Source organism: Sorghum bicolor, chromosome 5 (assembly GCF_000003195.3).
Source record: "Sorghum bicolor cultivar BTx623 chromosome 5, Sorghum_bicolor_NCBIv3, whole genome shotgun sequence".
Lineage (NCBI taxonomy): Eukaryota > Viridiplantae > Streptophyta > Magnoliopsida > Poales > Poaceae > Sorghum > Sorghum bicolor.
The window spans coordinates 6,339,153-6,359,596 of record NC_012874.2 but is presented as its reverse complement, the minus strand read 5'-3'; the positions used below and the strand labels follow the sequence as shown (position 1 = coordinate 6,359,596).

Below are 20,444 nucleotides of genomic sequence, written 5' to 3'. Positions count from 1 at the left end.
CTGGGCAACCCCATGGAGAAGAACTAGGCTGAATAAAACCTTTCTGCAACAGCTCTTGTAGTTGGGTTTTTAATTCGGCCAGCTCTTTCGGTGCCATTCTGTAGGCCCTTCGAGATATTGGGGCTGTCCCTGGTTTCAATTCTATACTGAATTGTACGTCCCGGTCCGGTGGCAGACCTGGTAGGTCTTCAGGAAACACGTCCGGAAAATCTCGAACTACCGAGATATCTTTGACTGCAGACACATTAGTGGCATGAACTTGCCCAATTGCCCGCTTGGGAGTAACTAATTGAATTAGCAAATAAGAATTCTCATTGGGCAATGGGATTTTAATGGTTCGATGCAAAGTGTCTAGCACAACCCCTCGTTGTGCCATCCAGTTCATGCCTAGTATGACATCAATCTCCTGGTCCTTAAGAACAATCATGCTAGTGGGAAAACTATGCCCACCAAATTCGATGGGTACCTGGTGAACCATTTCTTTAGAACTCAGCCGCCCTCCTGGCGACTATATATAAAAATGATCTTGTGTTTCCCCAATGGGTATGCCATGCTTTAACACAAAGGTGCGATTGATGAATGTATGAGATGCACCAGAATTGAAAAGCATTAAAGCAGGATGTTTCGCGACAGGAAACATACCCATCATTACTGGTTCACCCTCCGGGATCGTCTCCACCTCTGTATGGAAGACTTGTCCCACTTTCTTCGCTGGTTTTCCCTTTTGCACATTTTGTCCTTTCTGAACCCCAGTCCTGAATTGGCCCGGCTAGGGTTGGCCCATAGGTGGCCTTTGGAAGGTGGGGTTGGTTTGGCGGGGGTAAGGGCATTCTTTGAAAAAATGCCTAGGCTTACCACAATTAAAACAAGGATAATTGTGATTGGGCGGAGCAGTGGGGCGAACACCTGGGGCGTTCGGCTGGCGTGGTGCAAGGGCGATGGCAGTAGGTCGAGGGTATACCTGCTGCCCTGGTCTATATTGTGGTGGGAAAAAGGGACCACGATAAGGTGACGGCGCTTGAAAGCGTCCGTGGCCCTGCGGATGATAAATGATTCTCTAGCGCTTTTGACCGCGACCAGAGAAGGAGGAAGAAGCAGCCTTTTTCTTGGCTTCTTTGTGCTTTCTATTCTTTTCTTCTGAGGCGATGGAAATATTTAGCGCCTCGTAGAAGGTAGCATTTTGGCAGGTGGTCATCATGGTCTGAAGTTTAGTATTTAGACCACGCATGAAGCAGGCTTTCTTCTTTCTATCCGGGTTCACATGGTCTGTGGCATATTGAGAGAGATGATTAAACTTTGCCACGTACTCCATGACACTTTTATCGCCTTGCTGCAAGGCGAGAAATTCTTCGGCCTTCATGGCTATGAGCCCTTCAGGGATGTAATGGGCGCGGAACGCGTCCTTAAACTCGGTCCAGGTGACCTGGTGTCCCGGAGCTTGGATAGCTAGGAAGTTCTCCCACCAGGCACCTGCAGCTCCCCGAAGCTGCTGAGCTGCGAACAGGGGCTTCTGAGTTTCTGAACACTGAATCAAACTGAACTTGTGCTCCATGGTCCAGAGCCAGTCATCCGCTTCTAACGGCTCATCAGCCTTAGTGAATACCGGGGGCCTTGTCTCGGCAAAGTCCACGTACCGAGCTTCTCCGTCCCCATTGTGCAGTGCCCTGAAGTTTGGGGCAGGGTGTGGTTGACGTTGTGCTAACTCGCGCAGCAAGCGAGCGTTGTCGGTAGTGGCACTCAAAAGAACAGCAATGGCATCAGCCAAAGAAGGTGGAGCAGGTGGAGGGTTGGGGATATCATCCCCTCCCTGAGATGTCCCAGCTCCATCAGATCCGCGTGTATGCATCGGCATCTGCTACAATAGTCATAGGTACTTGTTACCACATGAAATTCATAACTTAGAACATATCTTACATACTTCCATTTATTTATTAAACATTAGTTCGGCACACCAGGAACAAACAAGTACAACTTCTCAAACTGAAAGAAAACTTTATATTACAAACCCGACCCCACTACGGCAAACTAGGAATCCTACAACGACGTTGCCCGCGGCTTCACCGAACTAGTCGGTGTGGCCAGAGCTGTAGCCCAGGTCGTCATTGCCATCATCCTGATTACCCCCCGGGTTGTTGTCATCGGGGTCGGACTCCTCTTCATCACTGAGGCCTTGATCGGGTTCCCCATCGTCCGCCAACTCTCCATCCGTATCCATCGCTCCTTCGCCTGGAGGTGGATGGAGCTGGTGATATAGGTCGAATGCAACATCACAATATTGCATTGCCAAGTCATTGACAGTATCTAAATGATGTGCCAGCTCCAGCTTCTCCAACTGAAGCTGGTCCTCCCGCTGCCACGCGACATCCCGCAGCGCGTTGACCGTGGCCGCCATCTTCACGTACAGATCTTTAAGGTACCTGGCCTTGCCCAGCTTCGCATTCATCCTAGTCAGCTCGTGCCTGTGTGCGCTCCTGGCCTCTTCTTCTCAGGCAATAGCGGCATTCCTCTCCTCCACCATACGGGACAACATGGCCTCACAGTTCTCGGTAGCTTGTTTTTCTTTGGCTAGTTGAGCTTTAAGTTCGCCGATCTCCATGACGTTGTACATCCTTTCTCTCATCACTTCGGTCAACTCGGCGGACAACCTGTCCACCTCCTGCTGAGGCGGTGAACGGCTACTGCTTGCTTGATCGCTGCGCGGGGCCAACTGATGTCTGGGGACCCCTTTTGGACCTGTCCTCTTGCGCGGGGTCTGTTTCCAACGGGCCATCCTGTAGAGGGTAAGTTTAGATTAGTAAGAGAGACCTTAAAGGTTAGCAAGAATAGGATTGATTCTATTCACCCAACCCAAACAAGGAGGAAGGAACTTAATCAATTAATACATCATGATGCATGCACGAACTTACGATTCCTAACAACAATTCACAACGATATTACTCAAAATTTTACAACATAGGGCAATACTTTATGTTGCTCCTCCATACCACTTCAAAAATTCTAAGAAGGCCTACAGACAGGGGTAAGTTAGGACTAAAGCACTTGGACTCAAAGTAGGCCAGTTTATAGCATTAGATCCAAATGATTTTGAAGTTTTTCAAAGGATACAACAGTCATCTTAGCAACGAATGCTCTGATACCAGCTGTGGCAGAACCTCCTAAGTGTTTGGGCCCACCGGCACCAGTCATTGTCCCAAAGACCTCTGACGGTAATGTCGGGGATCCTCCCACTCTAGAAGTCCGATGAGCACTTCTGGACGCTCATTCCACCGCTACCTGGGGCGTATCACACAAGCTCGTCTTGACCACCAGCAATGGTCATTTAACGAAAATGTCTTCTTCTCGCCCTTACAGGATAGCAAGTGGCCACTTTAACACCAGGATCACTCGTTGCGAAGACATTGCAGTATCACAAACGACATAAGACCAAAATAATATCTCAGAGTAAAACAGCGAAAGTATTACATAACTTATTTTACAAGAGGAGTTCTTCCAAATAGCAGAGTGTTATTACAAGCCAGGTCCAGCGGAGCAACTTAAACTTTAGTACACAGATTACAAGTTTACAGACCCTGCCCATGGGTCACACTCACTCTTCTTTGTCGTCAACCTTGACGACGGTCACGCAACAGGGTCCGAAACAAGTCGGTTCCTGCGCTTCACCTGCAACAGGGGTTGCAAAACCCTGAGTACGGGAGTACTCAACAAGACTTACCCGGTGGAAAAAGAGAAGAAGGTAGGAATGCAGGCTGAGGGTAGACAAGGAGTGGCTGAGCAAGGAGCCAAAGTGTTTTGCGGAAAAGCTTACTAATAGTGCATCCTTACTTTCAAGTTTTACCCGCGAATTCCTCTCCTTAAGAGGCCGAGGAGTTCGAGGACAGTCTAACTAGTTGTCTCCCACAGACGAGTCTGTGAGTTTTTAGTCCTAAATTAAAGTATTATTTATCCAACGGCCATAGCTTCATGTCACTCTGAGTCCGGGAATTGGGATCCGAACCTCATGAGACATTTTCCCCTTTTCTCATTTTACCACTTAGTTGCATATTTAACTACGATGAGGGTCAGTGGATTGAGTCTCCCAATCGGAGAGCAACGACGATTCGAACCGCTTAGCAATCCAGCTGGAGTTCCTAACCACCCGACATATGTAGAACCAAATCTTGCATATATCAACCCAAATCAAGCTCTCCCTAAATTTGATCAGGTTTGCGGCACCCGAGAGCATAGTACTCCACCATCCTACAGCCGATCTAGATGTTTCCCGGTCATCTCAGATCCGTAAGGTGGGTACACACTACTCTCGCCATCGCTCCACGCCCAGTGCGCGAGTAGCTATTCGCGTCGAGGGATCACAGGACCGGGCTTACCGAGGGCAAGTGGCTAGTACTATGAATTCTCAACCCAGCGGGCCATCAATGGACCGGTCCTTAACTGACACAGTTGGAGACACTACTTTAAGACTCCATTCTTAAAGCAAGTCCACCGACCGGTCTCAACTTGAAACATCATTGATCATAAGTGTATTCCACAACAACCCTTCAAACTTTGTTTAAAAATCTATCTAGTAGCAGGGCTAAGCATTACTACGCAGTTTTAAAAAAATAAAATAGGTGCCAAGGACAAGATAACAAGTATCAAGGTAGTAAATGCAGCAAGTAGGTTAACCCAATTCTCAACTACCTAATGCAGCATTTTCAATTCATAAGTGATAAAAGATTTAAAACATTCAAGGAGGGGTTAATGCATCCGGGGCTTGCCTTGGTTGCAGGGCAGAGAGGGTCCCTCAGAGACTTCCCAAGTCTCGGGTCCTACTTCCTCGAACGGAGCACCGACCTCGGGGTTCGGTTCAACGGGCGCTCCTTCGGTCACGTGCACTATACGCAAAATGATGAATGCTCATAATAATCCCATAATCCCAAGGTTATTAGGGTTAATGACCTCAGGTCATCACATAATCCCAAAATCACTCAAATCGTAATTTTGAGCAATTACTAATTATTATTTAATTATTCTAGAATTATTATTTAAATACTAAATAAGGGTTTATTAGTGTTTTATCCAAACATTATCCAAAAGCCACCAAATTTTGTGTGGAGCCAGGGAATAATATTCAGAGACTCCCCACAAAGTTTGGTGATTTTTGGGCATATTAATAAATTACTAAAATTCCTAGACATTTTATTCATTAAATAAAAGAGGTAATTTTTATACACTTGCAAACTACTAGAAAACAGATCCTAATATTTTTCCTATGTTCTATTCATTTTATGGAAGCTATACAAAAATTTCCATGATTTTTGAATCAGTAAGCAATTTTTTTTACACAATTCTACACATCAAGCATTTTTAAGCAAAAAGAAAAAGAAAAACACACTGCTACGCGGGTGGCCTGCTTGGACCCGGCCCAAGTCGGCCCGAGAGCTCTCCCGCGTCGCGCGCGGGCGCTGCTTGTCTCACACAGCCACTGACGGGCGGGTCCCGCCCGTCAGCTTCGTCTTCCTCCTCGCGCCGCAGCTCCGGCGATCGCCCAGCCGCCGATGAGTCTTCCCCGACGCTAACCAATCACTCGAGTAGGTTCGCCTTGACCCCTTGAGTGGCCTAGCGTGCTCAACGTGGTCACGGAGAGCTCCTAAGCTACCCGGCCACAGCTCCGGCGGCCGGAAACACCTCGGCGCCAAACCCCGAGCATCCAGAGCCGTTAGAGAGCGAGGGAAGGGGCGTGGAAGTACCAGGGGCTCACCGCGACTTCGACAAGGTAGCAAGCGACGGTTGAGGAGCCCGGAGATGAGCTGGCCGCGGTGAAGTGCTTGCTGCGGTGCTTCGGCCGGAGTCGAAGGAGAACGGCTCGGTTGCGGCTATGGGGGATTAGAGCTTGCGCTAGGGGGTGCAATCGGTGGCGGAGTTCTTGGCGAAGCTGTTGGCGTGTTCGGGTGGCTTGGAAAGGGAGCAAGGAACGCGAATTTGATGGGCGCAGAGAGCTCGTCGGCGTTGGAGTGCAGAGGGAAAAGAAATTTTCCACGGCGGCTTGAGGCTTTATCCTTGTAGCGTTGAACTGGCAGCGGATGAGGACGTTCGGGCGAGGCACAGCAGCAAGCAGCTGCGTGGCCAGGCGCGTGGCGACGCTGGACGCCGCGGCTCTACCCCGGCGGCAGAGCACCCCCCCTGCCCGAACACTGTAGCAAGCCCAATCCAATCAGTTTGTAGTTTTGCAAAATTCGCCCAAAATTTGAACTGGAGCCAAAATTCCACCAAAACAAAAGTGGTGCAAAATTTTATAAGCTACAGATCACATTTTGGTGACCAGAGCAAATTTTGAGTGGAACATGGTGATTTTGACCAAACAGTTTGAAATTCAAAATCCAATTTGGGGAAATTCAAATTTTTGAATTGGGGTAGATCAGAATTTCTAAAATTACTTTTTATTTTCCATAACAACTTGAAAAACTCCCAACATGAAAGTTGTTCAACTTTTTTAGCTCTACAACTTTGATGTTGGTCACTTTTCAAAATTCCAAATAGATTTTGAATTGGAGGTTCAAATTGGAAAAGGGGACACTTTCTGGAAATCTGTATTTTGAAAATTACTTTGAATTTTGTATTGAAACTTCAAAAACTCAAAACACCAAAGTTGTACATCTTGACAAGATCTAAACTTTTCTTTTGAACTCAACCTCAAATTAAACTCATTTTAAGTTGATGCCTCAAGGTATACTTAACAACTATGCTGTGCAATGCTGATGATGCCATGATCCAAATTTTAGTAACCGTAACATCGGGGATGTTACATGTTTCGTATTTCAAATGTAAAAGTAGAAAACGGTTTAGACATTTTTCGACCGTTTTCTACTTTTCTACTTTTAATTTGAAATATTTTGAATTCAAAATTTGGTTTAAACCGAATTTAGTCATCTGCATGGTCACACAATCCAATTAGAGACTACTCACCATACATCTGCATTCTTTCTACTAGTGGCTAGCTGTGTTCCTGCTAGCTATTAATTGCTTGTTTTGGACTTATTTTTATGTGTGGGCTATTGTATTAAATACCTAAGACCAAAGATCATGCACTTTTAAATTATTATATGCACTTGAACTTAATCTTGTATATACTTAGTCATGCACAGTATTTCGTATTGAGTTTTCGTATATCGTCCGTGTTAGATATAAATCCGCTCGAATTGGTTCGTTTTCAAAATTCTTGATATTTCGTAAGTTCGCGTTCGTTTTCGTATCCGACTTTACCTTTTTCGTTTTCGTATTTCAAATATAGAAATAGAAAATAATTTAAGTGTTTTTCGACCGTTTTCATCCTTACTGATGATTGTGCTCATGTGTAACGCTGAAGCAAATGTTGTCTGCTCGAGCACCAGATGACCAGAGCATAGCTTCTCTGTCACACGAGCATCACGCTGCTGGCTTCTGTCGCTGTCGTAGACACGTAGGAGTACTCCGTATCAGTGTAGTAGTGAGGGCAGGCCTGGGCGACAAACAACCAAAACGAGAACTGGCCAGTTTGGAAAACTGGTCCGCAACGGTTTCTTCAGAGCTAGCACCCCAAACCGGCCTGGTGGGTTGGTTTCTACACCAGCTTGGGCCGGTTTTTACTGGGTTTCTCATGCAATTTTGCCCAAATTTGATTCTTTTGAAAGTATTTGGGCCTTATTTAGTTCTTTTTTTTTTGCAAAATGGACACTATAGCACTTTTATTTATATTTGACAAATATTGTCTAATCATGGACTAACTAGGCTCAAAAGATTCGTCTCGCAAATTATAAACAAACTGTGCAATTAGTTATTTTTTATCTATATTTAATGTTACATGCATGTGCCGCAAGATTCGATGTAACGGGAAATCTGAAAAATTTTGCAATTTTTTTTGGGAACTAAACAAGGCCTTGCTTTGCGAACGCAAAGTTGAACATCCCCAATTACAGTTTTGTTGACAACACCTTCAAGCAATGCATTCAAGCACCTAGCATGCAAGATAAAAGGGTGTGAGTAAATCTTAGCATGCAAACTATTTGGACAAGTCATTTCAACAGCAAGTTCTATAGGCATCAGTTTAAACAAGTAACAAATAGGATAGTGGATAAAAAGAATCATGATTAAGTTATTATCCAATATCATGGCCATAAAGAAAAATACTAATGAACGTTCTTATACCCTCAAGGTTGCTAAAAAAGTTATTTTAGACAAGGCTTGAGTTAAACATTGGGAATGTAAATCATGAATAACTTTTAATTTGTTGAGTCTGAAAATGTGAAAACTATATAAATAGATTTATCTTGAAAGATAATTTCATAAAAATACACAAATATCACTTATTAATAAATTCTTTTATTAAAAATAACTAGTCAAAGTTATCCGTTGGAAACCATGTCGAATGATTTCTTTTACCAACCTAGAGGGAGTAATAACTATGTCACGACTGCATATCAATTTCATGAGAAACAACACTTCTTATATTCACCTTAATGTTTGCTAACATTAATACTTGAAATATAATAGCCTTAACGAGTACAAATGCAATGTGTATGTTATTTTGAAGGACCGAAATTGGAGAGGGTGAATGAGGCAATTTAAATTCTTTGTAAGAACTTGGCTTAATCTACAGTCCCATCGAGTACCGTTAGCCAATATCATATAGCCACAGCAGATCTACTGAACCTACAAACTAGAATGGGAAGATAGGGAAGAAAATAGAGGTCAGAATGAGCAAACTTGGAAACCATCGCAAAAACTGGCTTGAGTAAGAGGTGCTTAATTATCTATCTCTGCTTCTAATATCCCTCACAAGAAAAACACTAGGCCCACCTAACAAAACAACTTGGGGTGGAAGAGATAGCTGTCTTGGGAAGCCACTATACTTAATTTATAGGGCTATTAGACAATTCCAAGAGTGCCCCTAGGTTTAGGCTTTAATCACTTAGCCACGAGGGAGAAATGGTCCAAATCAGATTCCATACATTGGATGGCCACGAGCCCTTCATTAAGTCGCTTTGCCTCGACAAAAGCTCTCTAGTGACACCACATGCAGCCGTGAGATCCTCCCCCATTTTGAGGGCCAAATCCGCCAAACCCACTTGGAGTTGCATAGTAGCTACACCTTCTCCATGATGTTGATGTGTGTCCTGCTTGTCCTTGGCCATCCAATCACCAAGTATGGTGCCTTGACATTGTCCGATTGTCGTCTTCACTTTGGTCAACACCATCTCCATCACTATCCTCGCATATGTACACTTGCTTGTCGAGGTGTCCAAGTGCTAGCCATCCATGACCCATCCTTTGAATTCGGCACTTAGTTCCTCTATCCAAGCCTTTGTGTGTGCCCTTCACCACTCCCGGTACATCATACATGGACTCCTCACTTGACCTTTTCCATTATTGTCGATTGTCTCACGCTCATCAATATCTGCACATCATAAAGCCAAGAGTCATGTTGCACACTGAAAGGTCCTAATATGGCTAGAGGGGGGGTGAATAGCCTATTTAAAAATTCTACAAATTCACTAGAGCAAGAGGTTAGTAAAAAACAAAGCGAAGCTTTTTGCTCTAGCTCTAAAGGGGTGTTTGCAAGCCACCTATCCAACAAATCTAGTTGATATGAACACTAGGCACACAAGAGCTATGTCTCTACTTACACTAGAGAGCTACCTAAAGTTTCTATACAAGTATGTAAGCTACTCTAGTTTGCAAGAAAGTAAGAGAGAAGGTTTGATCTTTATACCGCCGCGTAGAGGGGATGAACCAATCAATAATATGAAGTCCAATCACCGGGAGAAATCCAAAGCACAATCACAATGAAGACACACGTTTTTCTCCCGAGGTTCACGTGCTTGCCGGCACGCTACGTCCCCGTTGTGTCGACCAACACTTGGTGGTTCGGTGACTAAGAGGTGTAGCACGAACCTCATCCTCACTAGGACACCACAAGAACCTACCCACAAGTGAGGTAGCTCAATGACACGAGCAATCCACTAATGTTGCCTTTGGCTCTCCGCCGAGGTAGGCACAAACCTCTTACAATCACCAGGAGATGGCCACGAACAATCACCAACTCGTGCCAATCCTCCTCCGCTGCTCCAAGCCGTCTAGGTGGCGGCAACCACCAAGAGTAACAAGAAAACCGCAGCTAGAACGATCCCCAAGTGCCACTAGATGCAATCACTCAAGCAAATGCATTTGGAATCACTCCCAATCTCACAAAGATGTATAATCTATGAAGGAGATGAGTGGGAGGGGTTTGCTTAGGCTCACAAGGATGTCAAGTATGTTAGAATGCCAAGAGAGTGAGCCCTAAGCCGGCCAAACATGTATTTATAGCCCCTCAAACAAATAGAGCCGTTGGCTCTTTCATTGGGCTGAAAACGGGGTCACCGGACGCTCTTAAAGGGGCACTGGACGCTCAACAACTGCGTCCGGTGCTTCAATGTTAGCCGCGTGTCAGAGTCTAACGGTCACCTGCAGTGCACCGGACGCTGAGCAAGTTAGCACCGGACGCGTCCGGTGCACACCGGACTCATGCACAGAGAGTTCCGCAAACCTGCGGGTCACCGGACGCTAAGCACCGGAAGCGTCCGGTGCTCACCGGACCCATGCGCAGAGAGGGTCGCAAAAACGCCCGCACACCGGACGCTCAAGCCAGCGTCCGGTGCCTATCATCCGGTGCCTTACCCTAGCTGAGCCAGGCACTGTCTGCACCGGACGCTCAGACTTAGCGTCCGGTGCCTCAGTGGCCAGCGTCCGGTGAGTGTTTTTCAACGAGAAACACTCCCGCGACTACTCCAAAATTTTCCCACCGGCGCAATAGAAAATATGCACTTCATTTTCTCAAAAGCGGTGAATCCCGCCTCGCAAGCTCGGCGGGAGGGAGAGAGAGGAACCCATCCTCTCTCTACCTTCCAAACTCCACCTCCTTCTTAAAGTGTGCCAACACCACAAAGTGTGTACCAACAAGTGCACGTGTGTTAGCATTTTCACAAACATTTTCTTCGAAGGAGTTAAGTTAGCTCACTAGGTTCTAAATGCATGCACATGAACAATGACACCTAGTGGCACTTGATAACCGCTTAGCCAAAGAATTCCCCTCTTTATAGTGCGGCTATCTATCCTAAATGTGATCACACCCTCTATGGTGTCTTGATCACCAAAACCAAAACCCTAAGCAATACCTTTGCCTTGATCTCCATAGGGTTTTGTTTTTCTCTTTCTTCTTTTCCAAGTTGAGCACTTGATCATCTTGTGGTCATCACCATGATCATCACTTGCTCCATCACTTGGCATGTACCAACCTCATTAAGTCTACACACACTTAGTATAGAGGTTAGTACTAGGGTTTCATCAATTATCCAAAACCAAACTAGGGCTTTAACACACATAACTTACTCATGCCATATAGTTAATCTCAGCACACTAAACCAAAGCTTTGACCATCACCTTGCTAATCACTCATTGCTCACACATGGGCACATATCCACTGTATGTTCTCACATGTCTACTATCTCCATACCGAATAAGGTATGAAGCTATATGGCCCTTACAGTCACAGCCATAAGATGATGACATAAAGCACAATGGCACCCTTGAATAGTCATATAACATTATCACCGACCCAATAGTAATATAGCATTCTCACTGACCCAGCTCAAATACACTCTGGAATTGTTATATCACTTTTCTCAATGATCTAGCTCACATCCAGATTCTCATGACATGAATGCATATGATGCAAATATATGCTGCAATTGTGAGAAAAGTACTTACCACATACCCCACAAACATCCACATGCTTAAACATATCAAACGCTTAAACATATCACTTACCCCTCACTGAAATACTTTCCACAAGACTTGACATTAAAGAACAAACTGAATTACATGAAGTAATAAGTTACTAATTATTTAGGCATATCATATTGGTTTGCTTAATCATTTGACAGATTGTAGGTAGAATAAACCAAACCAAATTTACTTGCAATAGAACAATGATGCAAACAACACAAGGCATAGTTTGGAGCACTGCCACACCTGTTTGAGCAACAAGAACTCAGTTTATACATTTACACGAGCATATTTGATTAGCAAGTAAAGTGATACCATGTTACAAACCACCATGCAAACCAAAACAAGAAGCACAACGTTTGGTTAACAACAATAGTGGTTGGTTTTTATGTATCTTTAAATCTACAAAATCAATGATAATACAAATAAATATTTGGAATCTTAGAATAAGTGGGTTGTTAGCGCCGTGGAACCTCTGCTAGCCATGGATACCGTCGTGCCACCATCGATCTGCAAAAGAGAGAGGAAGAAGAGGTGAGCATGACAAGGCGAACCCGAAGGGGATTTGGATATGTGACAACTTGTAATGATGAAGTTCCCTACCCACACACCTGACCAAGCTAGCCACCATGGCGATGATGCCTCGATGCCTCCCCTTTATGGTTCTAACTAGTCCACCATCGGCAGATCCACATAGCACCATGTCCTAGTCCATCGTCCTCTACTTACCAACGGTCGGATGCATTGACACCCACATGGGATCCCTTACTGCACTAGCACTAGATCCAACATCACTTGTATGGGATCCATGGTTACCCGCACTGGATCCATCACCACCCGCTTGGGACTACAAGAGAGCCACATGCCGTAGCCCGTAAGAAAGGTCAGCTGGCGACAAGCATGCATGTCGTCACTGCTAGCCATGGAGGAGGCCGAGGTGCAAGGAGATGGAGTTCTGAGGTGACAACCACATTTGAGAGAGAGAGAGAGAGAGAGAGAGAGACGTAGGGGCTCGAGTGCGAGGCCTTGGTGGCAGCTAAGAATAAGATGCAGTGCTCAGCTAAGATGACACCCTAGGATGTGTTTGTATATATACAACCAAGTTCAATGAGTCAATAGTGAGCCTCGGCCATATTTTCATAGGTGTGGAAGACTTAATAAAAAGGCCACCTTTAAAAATGGCCCAATTCATAGAGACGTGCATGGTTCCTAAGCTATCTATTTCTAAAAATTGATTTACATAGGCAAGATTGTCATGGGTCTCTAGGTATTATTGATAGAGACGGCTTTTTTATGTCTGCCTCTAAAAATAAGATGGACGTGTCTCCAAAGTTCTTTCTTTTTGTAGTGCGTGTTGCGTCAAAGAATCCAATAAAACCACGCTTGGTGTAATCAAACTGGAGATGTAATATTTTGTTTCTTTATTCAAAGTAGTAGCCATCATCATATTTATTAATTAATACAGATCTCCCAGTATTAAATATATAATTTCATCCAGAAACATGAAATGAAATTCAATTTTAACAAATCTCACAAAATGCATGTCCAAAGTCGAACTAGATTTCATATATGCATGCAGAACTGGATTTCAACATTTTATTAGGCCCTTTAATTTCTCGAGGCCATAACTGGGTCACCAAGCAGGTAGAAAACAATCCACGAAGAGGCGATGGAGGTTCTCTCTGCAGAAGCGGAACCATGGTCCAAAACAAACCGCAGTTTGTGTGTAGACGACAATTGTAGCCAGCTTCACCGTATGCACTTCACGGCCGGCCTCCTTGGCTCTGTTGATGAAACTGCTGTGCTGGTAGAGGAAGTCAAGCGCAGGGGGGCGGTCCTGTGGCAGCAGCAGGTCACCGTCACCTGCTCTGGTGCTCACGAGCTCGAACCACTCGCCGCTGCTCACCGGTCTGCGCAGGGCCACGGCGAGGGTGAGCTTGGACTTGGGAGGCACGACGCCGCATGTCAGCCCCTCGAAGTCCCGGATCGGATGACCCTTGCTTACGAGTCTGAAGGCGACGCGGCCATCGGTGTCGTTGGTTAGGTGCAGCTTGGAGGAGATCGGTGAACCTCCGTTTGGCGTCGAGGGGAACCGGAGCTGGAGAGGATAGACTTTGAGAAGCTCGCTGCTGCTGCCTGGGCCGCCGCATCTTACCTGCAACTGAGGGTGGAGCTAGTGCCTCAATTAACTTTAACTTAATACGGAGCATATACTAATATAAAATGGAAAAAACCTACATAACTCTCTAAACTATTTAGGGTGGAATACTCCATCCCCTAAACTATAAAACCGGATATTCTACCCCTTGAACTTTCAAAACCGGTCAAATAACCCCTAGAGTGGTTTTAGAGAGTGGTTTTGTCTTTTTCTTTTTTATTTATTTTCGCTGAATTTTTGAAAAATCATAATAAATCACAGAAAAATCATAAAATGAAAAATTCAATTTTGTTGGATATGATCTACACGATGAATATATAATATGGTATACTTTAATACAAAGTTTTTGTTGTAGCTTTAAATCTGTATTTTTATATAATTAATAAGAAAAATTCATATATGTAGTTCCTATGGTTCAATTGTTGTAAATTTTTTATGGTGGGCTCATTAGTGTATGCTTAAACTATGATAAAATTTTCGTACCTTTTGGATCACGTATAACTTAGTTATATATTTATTTGGCTTTATTCTTGTTAAATCTATGGTTTACATATAACTAAGTTATACGTGATACAATGAGTATGAAATTTTTACCATAGTTAAGCATACAATAGTGAGCCTACCATAAAAATTTAACCACAGTTGGACCATAGGAACTACATATATGAATTATTCAAATTAATTATAGAAAAATATAGATTTAAAGATATAGCAAAAACTTTGTACTAAAGTATATCATATATATGTTCACTGTGTAGATCTACTTATTTGGAGTCCAACAAAATTGGATTTTTTATTTTATGATTTTTCTGTGATTTATTATGAATTTTCAAAGATTCAGTGGAAATAAATAAAAAAGAAAAAGACAAAACCACCCTCTAAAACCACTCGATGGGGTTATTTGACCGGTTTTGAAAGTTCAGGGGGTAGAATATCCGGTTTTATAGTTTGGAGGATGAAGTATTCCACCTTAGATAGTTTGGGGGGTTATGTAGACTTTTTCCAATATATAATAGTGATCAATGCATGTAAATATATGTTGGGTGATGTTATGAGATGACCGAGGTGGTGTTAGTACTACATGCATGGTTTAATTTGTTTTAAAGAAAAGTACTACAAGGTTTTAAAAATCTCTCAAGTTTTATGATTCTTCCTTGATTTTTTACACAGACAATGGAGAAACAAATGGTGAACAATAATGCCTATATATCCGTTAATTTGGAGAAACACACTGAGAAAATCTTAAATAGCATGTAGTGGTCATCTAGTTCATAATGCATATTCTGACATGGCCCTCTCCTAAATTACACGTTTACCATTAAGTTATTTTATATTATATTGTTTCTGATTATTGGATAGCATATCTGATTATCTGATTACAAATTTAATAGTAGCTAGGTTGTACTACAATAGTTGAAAGTTGTTAGCTAAATTATTGATGAAGGATTATAAAATTTATCTCTTGACGTACGTGAAAGGCCATATAAACTGGACCATGCTCCATTGTTGCCATACTATTTATTTTTCCTACTTCATTAATTTGGATGATATAACGAATGGTTGAGGGTTAAAGGTGTCTTTAGAATTTTCTCAAATAGTGAAGTTCTAATTTAGTCTAATTGGAACATTTCTCGAGATTTATTATTTACTAAGTGGACTAGAATTATTTGCTAATCTGCTTTTCTCCTTAGGTCACCTTATGGACAAGAATAATAACCCTGGCTATTTTAGAAAAACAGACTGGAAATGTTGAATATGTTATTGGTAATAGTACTAAGTGAGCTCACCTCAGCACTGGTATCTTCTGGACCCTCGGGTTCATGTGTACTTTCCTGGGGTGCATTTGCAGAAACACATCCGGGTGGGGGAGGTGGGCACGGCTAATGAATATATGAATACAAGTTGTTAGTGATGTAAACTCTCCTCGAGAAATTTATTCTCTTTTTTTAGGGAATTTATTCTCTTATTAACCAAGTCAAAAGATACAAATGCATTTTATATAAAGAACTTGCATGTCTTCACTTTGTAATATAACATTTAGAGGACACAGATGCTTCAATAATATAATCTACCATACTTACACACAAAAAATAGCATTATATATCTCTATCTAGCAAGACATGCACGGTTTAGTCTTGTACCAGCTTTAATTTGTATGTATATATACTGTGAAACAGGTATTATAAGTTAAGGTGTATGACTTGTGTTCCTAATATTTACACTATATATAGTTGTGAAATAGAAGGGATTTTCAAATCGAAACATGTACTTAACTGAGCAATGACATGTGCAGCGCATTGCAAACAAATTTAATTAATTAAAAGTATGCAAGAATAGATTGAATAACAATCTAATTATTATTTCATACTCCAGCTGCTTAAAACAACAATTACATGCGGTTGTCCCTGGTAATGGTATTTGTGTGTGTCCCAGTGACTTGCGGGGGCAGCGGGGCTCACCCGTGTCATTGACTGTGCTGCAAATATGGCATTATCCAAAATTCCAACGGCAGAAAAAATTATTTCCATATTTATTGATTGGTGCTACGAGGGAACTTCCACAGAAACACACACACACACACACACACACACACACACACACACACACACACACACACACACACACACACACACATATATATATATATATATATATATATATATATATAAAATGATCATAGTACCTTGTTTTCCATCCTGTCCAGCTTATTGATGATCTCCACTATATTGGGCCTTCTGATTCTTTTATGCTCCACACACTTCAATGCTATTTCAGTGCAAAGCTTTACTTGTCTGCATTGTGTGTCCAGTATGGAACCAACGAGGGTTCCATTATCCCACCTATTCCTCCAGATGCGTTGTACCTGATAATACGGATATGTATACTGTTAAGAAACACTGCATATGCAGTTTGTATATTTCCATATATATAGATACATTGATACTGTTAAAGACAAACACTATACTATTTCTTACGTCATCAGCAAACTGTTCAGAATTCATGCCACGATATTTTGAGTAGCCCCTTTTTCCAGCCACAATCTTTAATATTATAATTCCCAAGCTGAATATGTCAAATTTTTCTGAGATCAATCTTCTTTCTATGTACTCTGGTGGCTGGTATTCACTGCATCCAATATATCATAAAAGAAATTTGTAGTTCGCAAGTATGGGATGATTAGAAAGTGATGCATTAGAAAAAGGCAGACCGATTAATAATTACCGTGTTCCTATATAGCCCTTGAAAATCTCGGCCATACCCAAATCTCCAAGTTTTGGCACCATATGTTCGTCGAGTAATATATTGCTAGGTTTGAGGTTCAAATGAAGTGCTTGACGTTCATTGTGGATATATTTTAAACCTTCACAAGTCCCCTTGATAATCCTGTACCTTGTATGCCAGTCAAACAGGTCTTCATCTACAGTTTGCGTCAACATTATCAATATGGAACAGGCCTGTCCCAACTAACACATTCAGAATTAAGAAGAACAAACTATATACAAGCTATTTGTGAAGGAACATCATACTGGGCAGATGACTTTCGAGGCTCCCATTGTGCAAATACTCCAAGCAGAGTGCCCGTGTTGTCTTTTCAGTCATAATTAATCTTCCATTGTATGGCACAGCTTCATATTGTGTTTCGTAGCAATAGTCAATCAAACGCACAATGTTTGGATGCTCAACCTTCATAAGGTTGTCAAACTCATCCTTGAAATTCTCAGCATCAGGTCCTAGCCCGTCAAAATCAAGTATCTTCACTGCAACCTTTTGTCCATTTTCCTTCTCCCCCTGTTGAAAATGTACCGATAATCAACTTACATTAGTGAAAGATGCAAATTTACTACACTTATAATGCTTATCCATGGTATGTTATACCAGGTACACTTTTCCAAATGAGCCTGCACCAAGTTTCCGATTCTCGGAGAAATCATCTGTAATTCTTTTTAACTCTGTGAGCATGAGACCTGTTGATCCCTTAGTTGTTGAGTAGCTGTAACGTAGTGGCCTTGCTTCAGTTTCTGCTGGTAACAGAAAATTGTGTGCTGCATAAGCAAGCATGCTATAAGATCAGAGAGAGAGAGAGAGAGAGAGAGAGAGAGAGAGAGAGAGAGAGAGAGGTGTTAGAGCTAGCTAATTGCAACCCACACATTCTGACAATCTGACCCACTAAAAAGATTTAGACTTTAGTCATTGCCTTGTCTAAAAAATTGAAATGGGAATGATGGCTTGGACTAGTGCTAGATTAATATGTTGGTAGAAATTGCAAGGAAGTGTTGATAGTAAGCCATGGCATGCATCTACAGAGAGTGGGGTTTTCCATGTACCAACAACCAGTTGCCCTGCTATTGGTCCTTCGCTAGTTGGCATGATCATTCGAGGCTCCTGCAATCAAATAATCATTCACACATGTAGGAATTATGTGCAACCAATAGAAAATTACTTCACTTTGTCTTCCTAAGCATATTAGCACTCAACATTCGAAAGAATATATGCCTCTTATTCTGTTTTGTCAATTAATGACATTGTGATCATCATGACAAACATATGCTTTGTTGAATGATATTGAGTGAGGTCACAATGATGGCTTTATTGCTAATTTTTTCCTGCAGTTGTTAAATGGATAGGTTCAATAATGGATATGCATAATGACTTTGGATGGACTTATGTGTCATTTTTTGAGTTGATACATACTCCCTCCATCCCAAAAAGAGTGTCACTTGGGGTTCATGTTGGTAAAACTTTCTTAAGTTTGACTAGATTTGTAGAAAATATTAGCAGCATTTGTATCTTCGAAGTTTATTAAGAAAATATATACAACGATTAATCTAATGATAATAGTTATGAATCGTCAATATTTTAATACTATCTTATATATATTTCATCAAAGTTGATAATGTTTGACTTCTCAATAAGTGATAATGACACACTTTATGGGACGAAGGGAGTACATCACTTTAAGTCTTATGTTCTCCTTTAGCCATGGGGTGTGGTTGGCGTTCAAGAGTATGATATTGAGCCTAGCAGTTATGTGTTGTGCACACTGAAATCTTGCATTAGGTGGATTGGATGAAATGCTAAGGTGCAAAGACAAAGACAAAGACAAAGCAAGGACTTGATAGGATTGAATTATTGTGTATCCTAAAAAAATTACTGAATGAGCTCAACAAAGTATCGTATTGATTGATACTCACAAGATGTTCTAGTGGGATCACCAAATGCTAGTAATAGAGTAATTGTCACAAGGGCATGCAATATGAGACTTGACTGAGTGACAATGCTTTGGTGGTGTCACTGGACACTAGCACTACTGCTGAACCATAGAGTAATGGAAAGTTTGCTCAACTGTGGTGGCTACTTTTCAAGGGATGGTTTGCAACGATTTTGAATTTAAATTTCCGCATTCTACTTTACATGCTTTGTCTAGAGAGATATCCGATCACACTCCTTTATTCTTGAATACTAATAACCCATCGTCGTCTTACCAGCCCCCATTTAAATTTGAATTAGGATGGTTGATAAGAGAGGGTTTTTGTGACATGGTACAAGATGTGTGGAATAGTGTGATTGTCATTGGCACTCCTTTGGAGAGGTGGCAAGCCAAAATCAGGAGGCTACACCAATACCTATGAGGGTGGGCAAAAAACATAAGTGGCGGCATATAAGAAAGAGAAACAAACTTTGTTGAATAAATTAGATGAGTTAGACAAAAAGGAAGAAAGTTCTATTCTAGGAGATTTAGATTTAAATCTAAAACATGTTCTAAATGAAAGATTGTCCGAATTACTTAGGGAGGAGGAAATTAAATGGTACCAAAGAGCAAAAGTAAAACATCTCCTGGAGGGCGATGCAAATACAAAATACTATCATTTGCTTGCAAATGGTCGACATCGGAAAACCCGTATTTTCCAGCTGGAAGATGGATCAAATATAATAACTGGTGATGCCTAGCTTAAAGAGCATATTACCAGCTATTATAAAAACTTGTTTGGTCCCCCAGAAGTGTCTATACGGTGTCTCTTGATGAGCTCCAAATAGAGGATATCCCTCAGGTCTCTATATTGGAAAACGAGTACCTCATAGAAGAATTCTTGGAGAATGAGGTCAGGGCTGCAATTTTCCAAATGGAGCACAATAAGGTGCCTAGGCCAGATAGATTCCCACCAGAGTTTTACTAGGTTTTTTGGAACTTGATAAAAGATGATCAGATGGCTTTGTTTAGGGAATTCCATCAAGGCGAGTTGCACCTGCATAGCTTAAACTTTGGTAATATAATTTTACTTCCAAAAAAGGATGATGCAAGAGTCATACAACAATATAGATCGATCTGTTTGTTGAATGTCTCCTTCAAGATTTGGCACTGAATAGACTAACATCTGTTGCACATAAGATTATAAGGCCCTACCCAAACAGCTTTTCTTCCAGCTAGAAATATTATGGAGGGAGCGATAATCTTACATGAAACTATACATGAGTTGAGTTCAAAGAAACAAGATGGTATTATTTTTAA

The 20,444-nt window shown here is 42.0% G+C and overlaps 1 protein-coding gene across 8 annotated transcripts in view; it reads right to left on the bottom strand.

The window, feature by feature from the left end:
• Positions 13,321-20,444, bottom strand: part of LOC8072760 (G-type lectin S-receptor-like serine/threonine-protein kinase LECRK4) — a 42,744-nt gene continuing 35,620 nt past the window's right edge. For 4 of the 8 annotated variants that reach the window (XM_021461070.1, XM_021461068.1, XM_021461069.1 and 1 more), the window contains 8 exons: positions 18,262-18,319; positions 17,813-17,979; positions 17,464-17,725; positions 17,159-17,354; positions 16,912-17,062; positions 16,620-16,799; positions 15,724-15,816; positions 13,321-13,951 (listed from right to left, as the gene is read on the bottom strand). In XM_021461070.1, coding sequence (XP_021316745.1) covers positions 13,412-13,951; positions 15,724-15,816; positions 16,620-16,799; positions 16,912-17,062; positions 17,159-17,354; positions 17,464-17,725; positions 17,813-17,979; positions 18,262-18,319 — 1,647 coding nt within the window. In that variant the 3' untranslated portion in view covers positions 13,321-13,411. The remainder of the gene's footprint in view (positions 13,952-15,723; positions 15,817-16,619; positions 16,800-16,911; positions 17,063-17,158; positions 17,355-17,463; positions 17,726-17,812; positions 17,980-18,261; positions 18,320-20,444) is intronic. The other 4 variants (XM_021461072.1, XM_021461073.1, XM_021461074.1 and 1 more) reach the window with 4 other exon arrangements.